Raw genomic sequence first — 18,280 nt, forward strand, 5'->3', positions numbered from 1 at the left:
GATCATCTTGAAATGTCCAGCTTTGAGGGAACTGTTAAGGGTGAATGCTGGGTGAATGATTCCACTATTGTATTTATTTACCGCAGAGATCTGTGGAAGCAAAGTCATTTAACATATTCAACATGGAGAATCAAACTGCATTGGAGTCAAAGGATGTGTGGAGAGAGGGAAAGTAGTGTTCAGGTTAAGACCAGTTCAAATATGATCTTACTGCAGGGCAAAACAGGCTCAATGGATCTTCTGCTTTATGTTTATTGTGTTTTTAAATATTTACTTTAATCCAACACTTTTTGGCATTGACAAAGATAAATTGTAAAGCTTCAAGAAGACAGATGGGGAGAGGGATAGGTAGACTGCTTAGAATGTTGAAAATCATCTTCAGGTTTCATAATAATGATGTGCTTTAAAGAAGGTTGAAGCTGAGCATGTGAGGCTGACACTCACTGCAGTTTACTTTAGTCAAATTCTGTTCTCTGTCGTCAAAGGACAAATGGCAAATTATATATCGAAGAGGTAACAGGACATTTGTTTATCTGTAATGGGGTGACATTTGGCTGTGTTTACTGTTCTGTGTTTTCTGGAGGTGAATAGTCTGAGTGATGTAAAACCATTTGGGAAGAAAAATTCCTAAGGTGCTTGCTATGGTGAACAGACAATAAATGTAGGAGTAGGCCATTCGGCCCTTCGAGCCAACACCGCAATTCAATGTGATTAGATTAGAATTAGATAGAATTAGATAGAATTTATTGCCACACAACCAGGGTCGGTGGAATTTTGGGTTGTCAGCAGCGGTACAATAATAAAGAACACACAACCACAATAAAAATGTAACACAAACATCCACCACAGCATTCATCACTGTGGTGGAAGGCACAGAACTTGGCCAGACCTCCTCCATTTCCCCCCGTGGTCGGGACCTCCACCCTCCGCAGCCGTTGCTGCGGGCGTCCAGATGGTAAGGGACAAAGTCAAAGGCAAGGTAAGTCCAGGATCGGCTCTTCCCCACCGGAGACCGCGGCTTCAGGCTGGTGTAGGCCGCAGGCCGGCGGTCGAAGATTTAAGGTTCCCGCCGCGCCGCAGCCAGAAGCACCGCAGACCGCAGGGCCGGTGGTCGAAGCTCCCCTCCAGGGGTGATGGTAAGTCCATGCCGGACCCGCGGTAGAAGTTGGCCGCGGGCCGGCAGTGATGGCTTCTTCTTCCCCCGGGTCCCCCACGAGGGATCCCGGGCTGTAGACGCCGCGCCAGCTGGAGCTGTGCAGACCGCGCGCGGCTTCAGGCTGCCGGCTGCCCCGGGCCAGCGAAACGGAGCGCTTCCCTCCAGCGAGCCCCAGCGAGGGTTCACCCGCTCCACGCCGAGAGTCCACGCTGCGCCCGCCTCTGAAGCCCCGGGCGCGTCTCCGGGAAAGGCCGCGTCGATCCTTGCTGTTAGGCCACGGGGGAGGCGACCTGGAAAAAGTCGCCTCTCCGTGGAGGAGGCGGCCGAAACGGTTTCCCCCTTACCCCCCCACACCACCCCCACACAAAACACACCGAGAAACATCAAAAACATACTTTAAAACATACTAAAAAAATTTAAAAAGTTGAAAAAAAAACTAACGCGCTGCTGACAGGCTGCTGCCACTGCAGCGCCCCCTACCTACCTGTCGTCCCCAATCAGGTAGGTAGGGGGCTGATCATCCCCAATCAGTTCCCAGTTCCTGCCTTCTCCCCTGCTGTACCTGCATGCTTACCTTCGGTGACTGATGTACAAGGACACCCAGATCTCATTGTATTTCCCCTTTTACTAACTTGAAACCATTCAGTTAATAATTTGCGTTCCTGTTCTTGCCACCAAAGTGGATAATCTCACATTTATCCACTTTAAACTGCATCTGCCATGCACCTGCTCACTCGCCCATCCTGTCCAAGTCACCCTGCATCCTCATAGCATCCTCCTCACAGTTCACACTGCCACCCAGCTTTGTGTCAACTACAAATTTGCTAATGTTACTTTTAATCCCTTCATCTAAATTATTAATGTATATTGTAAATAGCTGAGGTCCCAGCACCAAGCCTTGCTGTACCCCACTAGTCACTGCCTGCCATTCAGAAAGAGACCCGTTAATCCCTACTCTTTGATTCCTGTCTGCTAACCAATTTTCTATCCATGTCAGCACTCTACCCCCAATACCATGTGTTCTAATTTTGCTTACTAATCTCCTATGTGGGACTTTATCAAGGGCTTTCTGAAAGTCCAGGTACACTACATCCACAGGCTCTCCCTTGTCCATTTTCTAGTTACATCCTCAAAAAAAATCCAGATTAGTCAAGCATGATTTCCCCTTCGTAAATCCATGCTGACTCGGACCGATTCTGTTACTGCTATCCAAATGTGCCGCTATTTCATCTTTTATAATTGACTCCAGCATCTTCCCCACCACCGATGTCAGGCTAACTGGTCTATAATTCCTTGTTTTCTCTCTCCCTCCTTTCTTAAAAAGTGGCTACCCTTCAATCCGCAGGAACTGAACCTGAATCTATAGAACATTGGAAAATGGTCACGAATGTATCCAGGATTTCTAGAGCCACCTCCTTAAGTACCCTGGGATGCAGACCATCAGGCCCTGGAAATTTATCAGCCTTCAGTCCCATCCGTCTTCCCATTTCCTGCCTAATGTGGATTTCCTTCAGTTCCTCCGTCACCCTAGTTTCTCTGGCCACTAGTACATCTTGGAGATTGTTTGTGTTTTCTTTAGTGAGGACAGATCCAAAGAACCTGTTCAACTCGTCTGCCATTTCCTTGTTCACCTATAATCAATTCACCTGTTTCTGTCTTCAGGGACCCACATTTGGCTTAACTATTTTTTTCCTCGTCACATACCTAAAGAAGTTTTTACTTTCCTTGTTTATATTCTTGGCTAGCTTACCTTCGTACCTCATCTTTTCCCCCCGGCCTTTTTAGTTATCTTCTATTGCTCTTTAAAAGTTACCCAATCCTCTGGCTTCCCTCTCATCTTGGCTATGTTATACTTCTCTTTTATTTTTATACTGTCCTTGACTTCCCTTGTCAGCCACGGTCGCCTCTTACTCCCCTTAGAATCTTTCTTCCTCTGTGAATTGAACTGATCCTGCATCTTCTGTATTATTCACAGAAATACCTGTCATTGTTGTTCCACTGTCATCCCTGCTAGGGTCTCTTTCCAGTCAACTTTTGCCAGCTCCTCCCTCATGCCTCCATAGTCTCCTTTGTTCAACTGTAATACTGACACTCCAGATTTCCCTCTCAAATTGCAGATGAAAACTTATCATATTATGGTCACTACCTCCTAATGGCTCCTTTATCTTGACTTCCCTTATCAATTCCGGTTCATTACACAACACTAAATCCAGAATTGCCTTCTCCCTGGTTGGCTCCAGTACAAGCTGCTCTAAGAATCCATCTTGGAGGCACGTCACAAACTCCCTTTCTTGGGATCCAGTACCAACCTGATTTTCCCAGTCTACCTTCCCAGAGAAATCTCCCAAAATCACCGTAGCATTACTTTGCCTCAAGCCAATTTTAACTCGTGATTCAACTTGCACCCTATGTACAGGCTAATGTTTGGGGGCATGTAGATAACTTCCATGAGGGTCTTTTTACCCTTACAATTCCTCAGTTCTATCTCTACTGACTACATCTCCTGATTCTATGTCACTCCTCGCAAGGGACTGAATTTCATTCCTTACCAACAGAGCTGCCCCACCCCCTCTGCCCACCTGATACAACGTTTTTGATAGGACGTATACCCCTGAATATCCAGTTCCCAGCCCTAGTCCTAGCAACCATGTCTCTGTAATTCCTACAACATCAAACTTGCCAATCTCTAACTGAGTCTGAAGCTCATCCACTTTATTTCTTATACTTCGCTCATTCATATACAACACTTTAACTTTGGTATTCGCCTCCATTCTCACACCAATCACTATTTCCCCTGACCTTATTGGCTTATCCCTTCTCGAACTTTGCTTCCCATTAATTCGGGAGTCTTTTGTAACTTTTCATGTACTCACTTCCCCTTTAACCCCATCTTTATACTTCCAAATTGTCAACCCCTCCCCCCTGCTATTTAGTTTAAACCCACGCGTGTAGCACTAGCAAACCTGCCTGCCAGAATCATCAAAGGGAAAGTCTGTATATAAGGAGCAGATTAATCTTATATGAATTCAACAGAGTTAACAGCTCTCAGCTGCTAATGCAACTAATGTTATTGCCATATGGTGAAACTGTGCTAAATATCCTAAAGACTAAAGATCGACTCTCTATTACCTTTAAAACACCTCAGAAAATTAACCTACAATGATTTAAATCTGTTATAGCTTAATTAGACAAATTTGAAATCAAGTGCATAGATGCAGGAACAATACCTTGTTAGCAATCCAGTACCAAGCCATGGATGAAGAAATTTGTAGGCATAGGATTTATCAAGATGCTTAGAACTGCTGAGTACCACCTAGAGAAATACAAAATGGCATACTGTAAGATTTTAGTTCTATTGATGGGTCTAAAACCCGGAACATTAATTATGCTTCTATTTCCACCTTGCTGCCAGACTTGTTATGGGGTTTCTACATTTTCTGTTTCTTTTTTGGATTTCCAGCATCTGCAGTTTCACTTCATTTTTCATTGCTTGTACTTTTATATAATACATGTATGTTAAATTGTGTCCGTCAGTCTTTTTATTATTTTTTTGTCTCGTTTGAATGTAGTTTTTATTTTTATTTTTGTGTATGGGTGTGGGTATGTGTGTGGGGGGCGGGGGGCGGGGGGTGGGGGAAACTTTAAAAAATCTATCCCCTGCACGGAGAACCCGACCTTTTTTCTGTCGGGTCTCCGTTGTCGTTGGGGCCTAGCACCGTGGAGCGGCCTCCAGCAGGAACGACCTGGGGCTCCAGTTACGGAGCCTGCGGACCTACTCACCATCGCGGAGCTGGCCGAGTTCAGAGCGTGAGTAGCGGTGGTGGCGCTCGGCTGCGACCCGACCCCGGGGATTCGGAGGCTCCAACCGCAGGTCTGGCAGACAGGAACACCGGGAGCCCGCGGGTCCCTGCTGGGAGACCGCTTTTCGGGGCTTCCGCAACGGCGACTTCACCCGCCCGAGTTGCGGGGTTGAAGAGTACCTGGAGCGGGGCCTTACATCACCGCCCCGCGCGGCTTGGAATGGCTGCAGGACTTTGCTAGCGCCCGCCGGGGCCCCCAACAAGAAGACCCGGAGCGTGGCCTTGCATCACCCGGCGCGGCGTAAATGGCTGCGGGACAATTACCATCGCCCGCCGGGGGCTTTGACTTTGACTCTGACATCGGGAGGGGAATGGGAAGTGCAGGGGAGAGATAAGTCTTTGCCTTCCATCACAGCGAGGAGGAGATGCGCTGTGATAGATGTTTGTGTAAATTGTGTTGTGTCTTGGTTCTTTTTTGTGTGTATGACTGCAGAAATAACATTTTGTTTGAACCTCAAGGGGTTCAAATGACAAATAAATTGTATTGTATTGTATTGTATAAATTCTGAACTCATGTCGGATTCTGCAGTTTGCTGACTCTATAAATGAATAATAGTATAATCAGGAATAACTTTCCAGATATTCTGCTAATTCCTGAAATTTTTACTTTAGAAGTGAATTACTGAAGTTAAATCAGACAGAAAATGTTGGAAACAATCAGTAGGTCAAAGAGCATCTGTGGAAAAAGAAAGTGTTAACATTTCACATTAATTACCATTTTGACAAAGGGTTTAATTCACAAATGTTGCCTTAAAAAGAAGCAGGCAGAAATCACTACAACTTCCTCATAAATCTCCAGTACACTCATTGAGATAAGTATGTGGACCAGAACTATAAACAACAGTCAATCTGTGCTCTAATCAGCCTTGTATACAATTCTAAACCCAATAGTAGTGAAATCGGACACACTGGACTGAACTAGACAGAGAGGTGACCTGATGGAATGGGTGGATAGAATATGTATTCCATCATAGGGGGTATCAGACACAGGAGGGCAGAGGTTTAAATTCAGTAGAAAGAATTTTAAACTATATTTGAGGAAAAAGGTTTTTTTTACACAGGCACATTTGGTGTTCGCTGCTAAAGGAGATGGTGGAGTCAGTTGCAATCACTATCGGGACCGACATCGGGAACTCCAAGCCACAGGAACTTCGACCACCCCGGCGCGGGAGCTTCGATCGCCCTGACGGAGGAACTTTGATCGTCCAAACGCGTGAGCTTCGACCGCCCCAACACGTGAGCTTCGACCGCCCTGACGCGGGAGCTTCGAACGCCCTGACGGAGGAACTTTGATCGTCCAAACGCGAGGGCTTCGACCTCCGGCTGCGGGAGCTTCGTTCGCCCCGGCGGATCGACTGCCACGACCGCGGGAAAATAAAGAGGAAGAAGATTGGACTTTTTTGCCTTCCATCACAGTGAGGAATGTGGGAAATCCACTGTGGTGGATGTTTATGTTAACTTTTATGTAGTTGTGTGTCTTGTGCTTTTTTTCGTATGGCTGTATGGTAATTCACATATCACGACACCTTAATTGGTAGATGTGACAATAAAAGACCTTTGATACCTTTGACTCATCTCCTCCATTTCCTGGTTAAATGTAGTTCCAACAACACTTAGAATCTCAGTAGCAACCATGACAAAGCATTTTGAGTGTGTACTCCTTCCACCACTAGGCCAACATGATCACAATGTTAGACAGAAAATGATGGCGTAACTCAGCGGGTCCGGCAGCATCTCTGGAGAAAATGGATAGATAACCTTTTTGGGTCGGGATCCTTCCTGATCCGAAACGTCACTTATCCAGTTACCCCAAGCAGAGATGCTGCCTGACCTGCTGAGTTACTGCAGTATTTTGTGTCTATCATTAGTAAAAACCAGCATCTGCACTTACTTTTTATTACATGATTGCAATGTGCTCTGTGTAAAAAATACACAAGATCAACGCATGAAAGATTCTTCAAAAGCACCTTCCAAACTTTCTGTTCCTCTATTGTCACTGAACTTAAATTCTTGAACTCCCTACTCTGTATTCCTTCAGGAGCATCTTTACCACATAGAGTGCTGCACGTCAAGGCGGCTACTCATCATGTCATTAAGCAATGATTTCATCTTTATGACCAAATTTACATCTTCTTTGGTCAAAAAGAAAAATATTCCCTTACCTTGCCATCCTTATCTTTCTTTACTGGAACATACCAGTCTGAAATTCTAATCAGCTGGCCTTTAGACAACTCCCACGTGTTAGTTGTGGACCTACCCAATAACAACTGCTCTCAATTTACTCTTCCTAGCTCCTGCTTAATAATGCTGTAACCTGTCTTACCCTAATTTAGTGCTCCTACGCAAGGTCCTAACATCCTTATTCATAACCATCTTAAAACTTAGGGAGTTGTGATCACTGTTCCCAAAATAATCTTCCACCAGTCACCTGGCCCTTCTTCGAGTCGGAGTATCCACCTACTATTTCAGAAAACCCTCTTCTTCAAAATACTGCAGTAACTCAGGGCTTGCTTAATGTCACGATGAGTAGCTGCCTTGAAAACCCTCTTGAAACAAATTCTGCCCCATCTAAGCCTTTTGCATAAAAATATAGCTTCAGCAGCAACATTGATATTTCATGCATTAATAACAAAGATGTCATTTTTAAATGAATCCCAAAACTGAAGGCTAATTGGCTGGTCCTTACCTCCGCCGTCTCTGCATGAAACAACACGACAAATGGTAATGTTCCCAACCATATTTTCATTAATGGTTTATCTCTGAATTGGGACGTAAATTCAATCAACTGAAGAAAGAAGTCTAAAGAGCCAAAGGAAAACGGTTGGAAATGTAAAAAAACACAATAAAGACATTCAATGAGCACTTTTACGGTACAGAATTATAAAGCAACCAAGTTTCACCTTTCCTTAAAATCTAAGTAATTCAACACAAATTTATTCACAATAATTTTGAAACATTAGGCATCCTAGAAATTCCAAAGCATTAGACCAAATACAAGGCCCAGTTGAACAATCTAGGTGGGGCTCATGTTGTCGACCTCCCCTGTCAACTGACCTCAGTCAGGCCAACGACAACAAACAGCGACAGCAGCAGCGCCGCAGCTTGGCGCCAACCCGGAGCATGTGCCCTTTGTAGTGCGGGCACCTATGGAAGGCATCATCTTGCTGCGTTATTATTTGTACATTATTTTGTTAACCTGGGTCCAATTGCAAACCTACTCACGTTCCTGACCAATGATATTCTTGTCACACACTGGGCTCATGCCCAGTAATATCTGGTTGATCTCACAAAGATGCAGGGGATAGCAAGTTTGCAGATAACAATGAGTGATCTGATGCCAAGCTATTAAGATTTCGGAATAATTGGATCTGTTGTCAGAGCTTTGTTGTATTCCCAGAAGATCTACCCAATTCTCTGCCCAGATCAAAATATGTAAACAGTCAGAATCTGGATCAGATTTTGATGTTTGACCTTCACGTAGTTCTTATAACATGATTGTTGTGTTTCTAAGAAATATTTTGTTCTGGAAAATTGCTCTATAAAGACAAGTGTGTCAATGGAGAAATGGGGATAGGAGCCAAAGTGTTTCAGACTAACAATAACAAAGTTATTCTTACCCACAGGATTTCTATCTGTAATGGTCTTTTCAATAGCAAAAAAGTTTATTTTTGTTAGTGTAAGCTAATCTATCTATGATCTCATCTTATTTGTTTGTTTGTTTGTTCGTTTGTTTGTATGCACGTGAGTTCCCGAAATACAGCCAAAACAGTACACGACAGCGCTACAATCTTTGGCCCACCTTACTCACCATTGTCCTGCGGTGTGCATAAGCCAAGTTTCGTTCAGATTATATTGTACGTTATTGACATTTTAAACTTTAAAACATCACTTTCCCACTTGCCCTGCCCGTCAGCCATGTGCAGGATTTGAAATGACCGCACGTGTGCAGTGGGCCATGAATTCGCGCATGTGGCCCGGTATCTGTGCGTGCGGGATTTTAAATGACCGCGGCACAGATGCTGGGGCAAGGTCTGGGGGCGGTGGCGCTGCTGCTCCAGGCCCACGGGGAGGGAGAGGAGTGGGACCAGGGACAAGGAATAGGCCGCAGCCTCGGCCTCTCCCTCCCCCCGGATCCAGGCCGCTCAGCCCATCCTCCCCCACCAACCCCCGCCTCAAGTACAACTTAATTGCCAAAGTGGTGGAGAAAACAGGGCCGACGGTGGTTTACATCGATATCCTGGGGAGGTGAGGAGGGAACGAGTGGGTAGGGAGGGAGAGGAGGGGGGAGTGGGGGAGGTAGGGAGTGGGGGAGAGAGGAGAGGGGAAAGAAGAGGGAGGGTGGAGGAGGGGGAGGGAGTGCTGGGGAAGCGGGGGAATGGAGGAGGATAAGGGTAGGAAGAGGGTTGGCGAGGTAATGGATAAGGGGAGGGGGAACAGAGAGGATGGGAGGGAGGGGTGAGCGGAGGAAGCAGAGGAAGGATGGGGAGAGGGAGCATAAAGGAGGAGGGGAATAGGGGACTGAAGAGGGAGAGTGAGATGTGTTCACATTGATTTTATATTTTACAAGTTATTGCCATTTTAAACTTTTAAAATGTCGCAGTCGCACTCCCACATACCGGCCGCACCTGTGCAGTTGGGGGAGAGTTGCCATGACTCGCGTCACAACGGGGATCTCTGGCTTCACAACGGCAACCCGTCAGCCGTGCCCGCACAGTTGAGAGCTATGGGTGAGTGGTGGAATATTGCGTTGGGGGACCGGGCCCAACGGGTCCGCACTTGGTCTAGTAAATATTAAATATGTTATATTGTTTATTAGAGTATGATTGAACGAGTGTCAATGGAAGCGATTGCTTGTCAATTTGAATGGCCACCTGCCTTTAAATTAGCAGTTAGTTTCTTAAGAGACAATGGTGTCTGATTACTGCTGGGAGGTTACATGGAAACAGGTTTTTTGTCACTTTTAGTAAACTAAGGGTATTGTCCAATCTCCAAACCTACCTCAGTGTGGGCTTTTTGAACTTTTTCCTGTACCTGTAACACTTTACCACTCTAACACTATCTTCTCCGGTGGGTTTTTTTTCTTTTTGCTCTACCTGGTATACTTGTTTATAGCTTGATTGCACTCATATACAGTATAATTTGACTGGATAGCACGCAAAGTTTTTCCACTGTATTTCGGTACACGTGGCAATAATAAACCAATACCATACTTTAAATCCAAGACAGCTTATTTTCCTGGTAGTCAATTTCCTAGTAAGTGGTTCTCTCTTGTTCTGTATCAAAATCGCTTGATAACTAATTTGGCCCGTGTAATGCAAATAATGTTCCCAAATTCATCACTCGCACTATCTTAAAGATAGCGGAGTCAGAGGATATGGGGAGAAGGCAGGAACGGGGTACTGATTGTGGATGATCAGCCATGATCACATCGAAGGGCCGAATGGCCTACTCCTGCACCTATTGTCTATATCTAATTCACAATTATTGAAGCACGCCTTAGTGCAGAACTACTTATACTAAATTATTAAATTGTGTCTTACAATATTTGGAGTTCCTCGATGGTCACGAGCCAAAGCAATCAGTTCCTGTATATTACACAACCTGAGGAAGGTCTGAGGAAGGGTCACGACCCCGAAACGTCAACCACTCCTTCTCTCCAGAGATGCTGCCTGTCCCGCTGAGTTACTCCAGCATTTTGTGTCTACCTTCGATTTAAACCAGCATCTGCAGTTATTTCCTACACATATTGCACAACCTCCTTCTTTACTGAACATTAAACACTGATTGCATAAATAATTCAAAGAGTGCTCCTGCTCAAAGATCTGGGACTGGGACGAAATCTCGTTACACAATGTTTACAAAGTATCAAAAAAATAATTCGGGAGCACAAGAGAGTTCAGATGCCGGAACCTGGAAGAAAGGAGATCTGCTGGAGGAACTCAGCTGGGCGAAATGAAGTCTGTTGTGTTAAATGGCACTCGCTGTTTGCAGGCCGTCGCTGGGAAATCTTACCTTCGCCGCTGGGTTTGAAGAGCAATGCGTTGCCCAATATCGGCAATGTCGGGCTGAGCCCGGGGATGCGCTTCAGCTTGTACCACGTTCGGACATAATTACCGAGCAAGTGGAAAGCGATGAGAGCCAGGAGAGTGAGGATCGCGGCTGCCAGCAGAGCGCCGGACACCAGCACCACCATCCCGCCCGGCCCGCTCGGGGAAGGAGAGGGAAGGGAGAGAGAAGAGAAAGTGTTGCGTGGACGGGAGAGTGGGAAGGGCTCTAATCAGCCCGTCCTCATTCTTATCAAACTGTCACCAGAGTTTCCACTAGTTACTAGAACATTGCAACTCCTGCAACAGCAAAGTGCGCAAGGGTTTCCCAACCAGAGTGCGAGTCATCGCCGCTTGAAGGCGTTCCCTGAGCTTTGGCCACATGATGTTTGCCAGTCTTGTCGCGTTTCTTCCTCCTCGCAGAGAACTGATTTCAAGCCGCCCTGAGAGAGATGAGAGTGGAGTCCAGGGTCAGGGTTGAGATCAAAGACCTTTGGTTGAGATCACTGTTGATTGCGAGTTCAGACACAGGGCTCATACTTTCAAATTCTGAAGATAAAATTCAACCTATTTAAATTGTGGGTTCGGTAGCAGAAATGCGAGGCTGGCGGCGAATGGAATGTAATGGACCAATTCACTGGTATGGTTGTATAAACTATGTGTGCAATCGGTCCATTGGGGTAGAGGGACAGCCGTTCGAGGACCTACTCCAGCACTCTGTGTCTTTTTGTGTATAAACCTGCCTCTGCAGTTCTTTGTTTCTACCTTTGGAGGCGAGAGTGGGTTAGGTTTTTCATTAAAAAGGCGACTGAGGTCTTTATAAATAAAGGCTTCCTGCAGGAAACACTGACGTTAGGGGGTCGCTTGCCGTCGCCACACATCGCACCGTGCATCTAGTAGAGCTGCGCCAGAGATCCCAGTTCGATCCTGACCTCCGGTGCTGTCGGTGAGGAGTTTGCGCATCTCCCTGAACGCTAGCTTCAGCCTATGTGGGTAAATGATCTATATCCCGCTGTATACTTTGATCTATATCCCGCTACAAACTTACTCACCAACCTGTCTACTTTTATATCCAAGTCATTTATATGATTTTAATTTAACACCTCAATAAGCGAGTTCGGTATTCCGAAAAACATAAGGAATCATGGGATTTGTCAAAGGTCACAAGCGATAAAAACTCTCGGCAGCCGTGCCGCGGCATGGACACATACCTGCGCCTCATCTGCAGCCAGGACCGGACCCGGGTCTCCGGCGCCGCAATCGCTGCTGAACCGCCACTGGACCATCCCCGTCCCTTCCCAAGTGTCCCCCCCCCCCAAGAGAGGTCAGGAGTCAGATGGGAGCGGTGCCCCCAGGCCCACAGCCAGCGCAGAGATGCAGCGCTAAATGCAGCTCAACCCTGCCTGTCTTGCCAGGTAAACCCTCCTACAGCCCTGCCTGGACTGACAGGACACATGTAATGTGTTACTAACAGCAGGGTGTGGGACAAGCCCAGCAAATCAGGCTGTACTGTACTAATTTTTCTGCAAAAACAATGTTTCTGTATAATTAATATTGCTGCAAGTACATCTTAAAGCGCTTAATAAATCAGTAGTGAACCATAAACTAGCTTTAGTAATGACTTCAATATCTAATTCATGGAAATGGGGCCAAGTTTAGAATTCCTACCAAGGTACATTGAATCATAAGGTCATACGGCATGGAAACAGGCCTTTTGGTCAAGTCGACCAAGATAATAATAATAATAATAAATGGGCGCCTTTCAAGAGTCTCAAGGACACCGTACAAAAATTTAGCAGGTAGAGGAAAAACATGTAAGGGGAATGAAATAAATAGTAGAGACATGACTAGTACACAAAGTAAAGACAGAATTCAATACAAAACACAATATGAGGCAATTAATGAACAGATGAAAAGGGAGGGGACGTGGGGCTAAGGATAGGCAGAGGTGAATAGATGGCACAACTATGCTTGATCCACCCGCCTGCATTTGTCCCATGTCCCGCTAAAGCTTTCCTATCTATTTTGAGCAGTCTCTCTGCATTAATCTATGTCTTAGATAACATGGTGACCTTTGCACTGAAAATCTTTGACCTTTGCAAACAGAACGCCAATTGAACCAAAGTGACACCAAATTATTATTCATTAGGTGTACACACATCACTACTTGTATCGCTGAGAAATTGTATCTACTTTTCATCTAAGTAAAAATAAATGCAGAAGCTAGTTCTTATTGGATCAAGAAACATTGTTTATTTACACAAAGAATCAAAGAAAGATTTCTGAAATAACAAAATTATTTTGTATCTATAAAAACATATTTTATGACTCACCATAAAATCCAAACAGTATTAGTCAGAGATTACAATGGTGGTCAGAGTTTACAATGATGGTAAAGACACTTAAAAAAATCATACTGTAATTTCTGTGAAAGGTGTTCTGCTTCAACAGAGGCAATGGAAATACTCAACTAAAATAAGTAGCAGAGGAATATCATACAAATGAATTAAATATTCATCTGCCAATATCACAAACTGTACATTTTAAAATCACTGTACACGCGCACAGTTCCAAACTAAATTTGGCAAATTAATGCTTCAAAACACAATCAAAACTTGTCTCGACCAATTACAAAAAACAGTTGATCCTCACTTCACCATCTCTTTTTTAAATCATGGGCCAAATCTTTCTGGAAAATTAAACAAAGTTGAACAAGAATAAAACAAACTGATGCAGATATTAGTACACAAATCAGCCAACCTGTTGAGAAAATTGAAAATATGCTGTTGCACATTCCCAATTCTTGGTGATTGATTTATATTACTTTGTACAAATAGCATCTCATCCTTGGCATTTCTCTTTTTTAAGCTAGCTCGCCCATTAATTGTCAGATTCAGATTCAGATGAAATCTTTATTGTCATTGTGCAGTGTACAGTACAGAGACAACGAAACGCAGTTAGCATCTCACCCAGAAGAACGAACATAGAATAACAATTGTCCATTTATCTTCACCATAGGAAAATATGATTCCTAATTGAAAGCACTTTGAGCAAGATGCCCTTCTTCAGTAAGATTTGGCCTAATGAATTAGGATTGAGTGATCAATTTAAAATTTGAATCCACCATTCAATCACAACATGATAAAATTTGAACAAATTACAGGGAAAGATTATTGGCTTCCAGTGTTTACGAGCTCCGTTGTTGCCATTGCATAGAGTATTTGAATACAATATACAATAAATAGATTACGTAATATTAAATACATTTGGGAATGAAATGTGCAAGACATTATTAAAATACCTTAGAAACATATTTTTCATTTATAAATAATATAAATAAAATAAAACTCATGTAGCCTCAGTGAAATTTGAGAAAAATGGCAAATGCATGCCATAAATTTGTCTTTGCATACTGATAATCTACAACATGTTGTATTCGTCAAAAAAAGGGAAAAAATGCATTTCTGTAGCTTAACTACAAACTAAATATTTCCTTTTAGTTTGCTCACATTGCATTCAATAAGCATAAAGTTTCAACAATAACTATTCTGTTTTAGTTAACACATGATGTACTAACTAGCTGCCTTTCTGTAGGTTACCTATTGAGGTATTAACAGTATATTAGAACCAATGAAAGGGTCACAAAAAAAAAGATGTAAGGCAGTGTGGAGCTAGCTTCTCATGTCAGAGGATTGAGTTTCCTGCCGCTCAGTATGTGCAAGCTCAGGCAGTTGCCCGGGTGTAACAGACCAACCCCACACGCTACCCCAACACCAATCCTGTCCTCTACCTATGGAGTCAGGTTTTCCAATAGGATATCTGCAAATGCTACAATCCCAGAGTGAATTACCTAAAGTCCTGACAAATTGCCTGGAGAGTTCCTGTAAAAAAAATGCTTTGGTTGCATAGTTTGCTTAATGGATATTAATTAATAGGAAGACAACTAATACTCTGTGTATTATTAATTGTTTGAAACCATTGAGGATCATTGAAGCAAGTCTTTTCACTTCAAACTCTTTGGATTTTCATCTTGTTTTCTTTAAGTCGGGTGTCTTCCAAGTGTTGTCTGTGACCTCACATTGTCTTTGTCACCTCTGTAGTCTCATTTCTCCAGTCAGTGGACTTACTGTACCTACGAAACCACCTGCGATCGCTTTTTTGAATTTGTTGGAAATCGGTTGAAGGTTTTGGACTGGAGATGTACTTGTGGTCCTATAATGATTAAAATGAGAGAAACAGGTGAGAATAAACTTTATTAGAGTGTCAAGAGTGTTTTATTGTCACCTGTCCTGAAACGGAACAATGAAATTGAGTTTAGTTTAGTTATACAGCGGGGAAACAAGCCCTTTGGCCCATCAAGTCCTCACCAACTAACGATCCCTGCACATTAACACTACCCTACACACACTAGGCACAATGTTACATGTATGCCAATTAACAAACAAACCTGAACGTCTTTGGAGTGTGGGAGGAAACCGAAGATCTCTGAGAAATCTGTTCGCTGACCACAAGGTCATGTTGCAGCAGAATGTGGACATGTGGGAGTCCAATACAACTCCCACACTGAAGTAAGTTTTATGACATTAGAACCCCTTGACAGCTGACAAGATCAAACTCACCGTCCCCTCAATTGCTCAAACCAATGGATCGTAAAATGATGACAAATATATACTTTATGCAATTTCAGCTTAATTAAATATTTAAATTACTGAACTAGTCGTGGCTGTTACTTTATTTCAGACAAACATTTATCATACTTAAAACAACGTAGGAGGCCCTTGTAGCCTGGTGAGCAAACCTATTAGTTCTATTCCCCTTGATTTTATTTCCCCGTACCCCACGTACTCTCTCATACAAGCCCATCAATTCCCCCGTGATTCTTTTTGCATTGATTATATGGAGTAATTTACAGCAGCCAATTAGCAAAGCTATTTGCTGCCTACGAGATTATGAAAATGGGACATTCATTTTGATGGTGTTATTGTTGCTAAACACCAAGGATGTTTGGTAGCAAACAATGACAGTCAGTAACAAGGAGTCCATAACCTTGGCAATGCTGGATCTTAGTGAGCAGTTTTTTTTAAGATGGTCTACAGCAAACAGAGTCACAGGTTGAAAAATCCAGACCTGCATTATTGAGGAAAGTCCTCAAGTTTTTTTCTATTTTGATTCTAGTGGCGAGTCATTAGATTCAAAACCAAGCAAAATTATTCTTATGGGATGCACTAAAGTAAAGGCTCACCATATTCTACGGAGATGTGTACAGGTAAATAGATCAACTTAACTAGTCACTGAAACTAAGATTAAAAATTGAAAATATAGCTTCATGTCAGCATTTTTTAAAGGATAGGATACCCTGGTTCTACAACTCAATTTATTTCATTAAAAAATGATTATATATTGAAGGATATAATTTTTGTAGGGAGCTCAAAGCTTCATTATCACAATTTAGTTACATTTAATGAATTGATGATGAATCATCCAGATAGTGAGTTCTTGAATGAACTGTAGAGAAAAGAAAACGTAGGGCCAATATATAAGTGTCATGTTACCAGACGTAGCATGTAGTTCAATTAGTTCCCAAAGGCGAAATACGTAACACATGAATTAACAACACAACTAAAATATTCTCCAAAATTTCGGCTATTTAAGGACACTAATATGAGCCGACACCTAGAAATTCAAAATTTACCATATCCTCAGCTTACAGGTTTATATTGTCTCTTAAGATTATAGGTAAGAGGTAACAATTGGTTTCATCCTAACATAATAGTTATTTGTTATCTTAACAACGCACTTTTCTCCTGAAAGGAACTAAATTGCTCTATATTATTTGACAAGAATTATGTATCAGTACCCCACATTGTTCGATATTCTTCCTCATCTCCTTCTGCGGGTGGCTGGTTTGACAAGTGGTGATGATGATGTACGAAATCAGTGTGATAATTGGAACTAGAGGCAGAAATTCCTAAGCTGATGCCAGTCACACCAATACCAGCACGATCTGTAAAAAAAAGTTAAGGCACTGGTAATGTCAAATGGCTTTCGCTTCCATTTTGATTAAAATCAATTTTGATTCTAAACGTGTCAGTAATGGACACTGGGAAATGTTCCAAAGCTGCTCTGAATTCTGACAAAGGATCTCAGACCTGAAATATGTATTATTTTTATTTCCACAGATGCTGCCTGACTTGCTGAGGGTTTCCAGCAGTGTTTGCCTTTGTGTCAGATTTCCAGTATCAGCAGTTTTTTTGATTTTCATCTTCTGCCAGTTAAATGGTTAAAATCCATGTAGATCTTTTTGGCAGATGTTACATTTCAATATTACCAGAGGGACAGAATTCAAATTCCCACACGCCAATTTCGATAAAGTATGATTAGCACAATGTTGCTCATTTACCTGTAAAGGAAGCCCGCCCTAATCGTGCTTGGCTGGCATAGTCCATAGGTGTAAACGACCTCTTGAAAGGCGTATCAGACTGAAATACAATGCATTTTGCAACAGTTAACAGTTCCATTGTTCCAGCTCAGTCAACAATTCTCAATTGGTCATTAGCTCTTCTATTATAACCATAAGGCTATTTTCACCCATAAATCAAAGAGTTTAGACAATGTCCCATAGCAGGCTCTAATCCTTTGAAAGTATTACCAAAATCCCAACAGACACAGTAGAAATGCTAGTAATTAGGGATAAGCAGCACTGTTGTATTAATCATTTGACCCAGTGCATAGTGTGTTCCATCTTGTGAGCATGATTTTAGCATCCAACCAGCACTAACTGTCATTTGTCACAGCACATTGGCAGTCAGCCCATTTTCTTGCATTCAAGAGTTCAACTTTGCTTGCAGTTCTTAAAGCCAGCCCCTACTCATTCAAGAAGGGACATTATCAATGTAGCAGGTGTTCCTTTTGGATACAATTGCAACTTCAGGCAAGAGCAGCACCTCACAGGAGGGAATGTGTTCGGTGGGTCGAGTCTAAGGATACAGAAGGGGTGCACAAAAGTACGTAGTGCACCTTTAAATGATACACCACAAGTCAATGCACCATACCCACATCACTTAACTACTAACCATCCCTAAACAAACATCGGTCAGAACTCTGACCAAATATTCATTTGCTTTACCACATTAGTATTCCAAGCTTCACAACCACATTTCATAGTCTGCATTCATTCTATGTTACAAATACACCATGTTATCCAAGGTGCAGATACACGC

The 18,280-nt window shown here is 43.1% G+C and overlaps 2 protein-coding genes across 7 annotated transcripts in view; both read right to left on the reverse strand.

The window, feature by feature from the left end:
* The window catches only part of LOC116978521 (cytochrome P450 4V2), a 35,209-nt gene extending 23,751 nt beyond the window's left edge, over positions 1–11,458 (reverse strand). Inside the window, exons 1-3 of one of the 3 annotated variants that reach the window (XM_033029733.1) lie at positions 11,029–11,458; positions 7,703–7,815; positions 4,384–4,469 (exon numbers count right to left, since the gene is read on the reverse strand). In XM_033029733.1, coding sequence (XP_032885624.1) covers positions 4,384–4,469; positions 7,703–7,815; positions 11,029–11,209 — 380 coding nt within the window. In that variant the 5' untranslated portion in view covers positions 11,210–11,458. The remainder of the gene's footprint in view (positions 1–4,383; positions 4,470–7,702; positions 7,816–11,028) is intronic. The other 2 variants (XM_033029724.1, XM_033029716.1) reach the window with 2 other exon arrangements.
* A 1,829-nt stretch (positions 11,459–13,287) lies between these two features.
* Positions 13,288–18,280, reverse strand: part of fam149a (family with sequence similarity 149 member A) — a 93,212-nt gene continuing 88,219 nt past the window's right edge. For all 4 annotated transcript variants that reach the window (XM_033029763.1, XM_033029754.1, XM_033029746.1 and 1 more), the window contains 3 exons: positions 17,461–17,539; positions 16,918–17,064; positions 13,288–15,272 (listed from right to left, as the gene is read on the reverse strand). In XM_033029763.1, the coding sequence (XP_032885654.1) occupies positions 15,193–15,272; positions 16,918–17,064; positions 17,461–17,539 (306 nt within the window). In that variant the 3' untranslated portion in view covers positions 13,288–15,192. The remainder of the gene's footprint in view (positions 15,273–16,917; positions 17,065–17,460; positions 17,540–18,280) is intronic.

The sequence above is a fragment of the Amblyraja radiata genome, chromosome 1 (genome assembly GCF_010909765.2).
Source record: "Amblyraja radiata isolate CabotCenter1 chromosome 1, sAmbRad1.1.pri, whole genome shotgun sequence".
NCBI lineage: Eukaryota > Metazoa > Chordata > Chondrichthyes > Rajiformes > Rajidae > Amblyraja > Amblyraja radiata.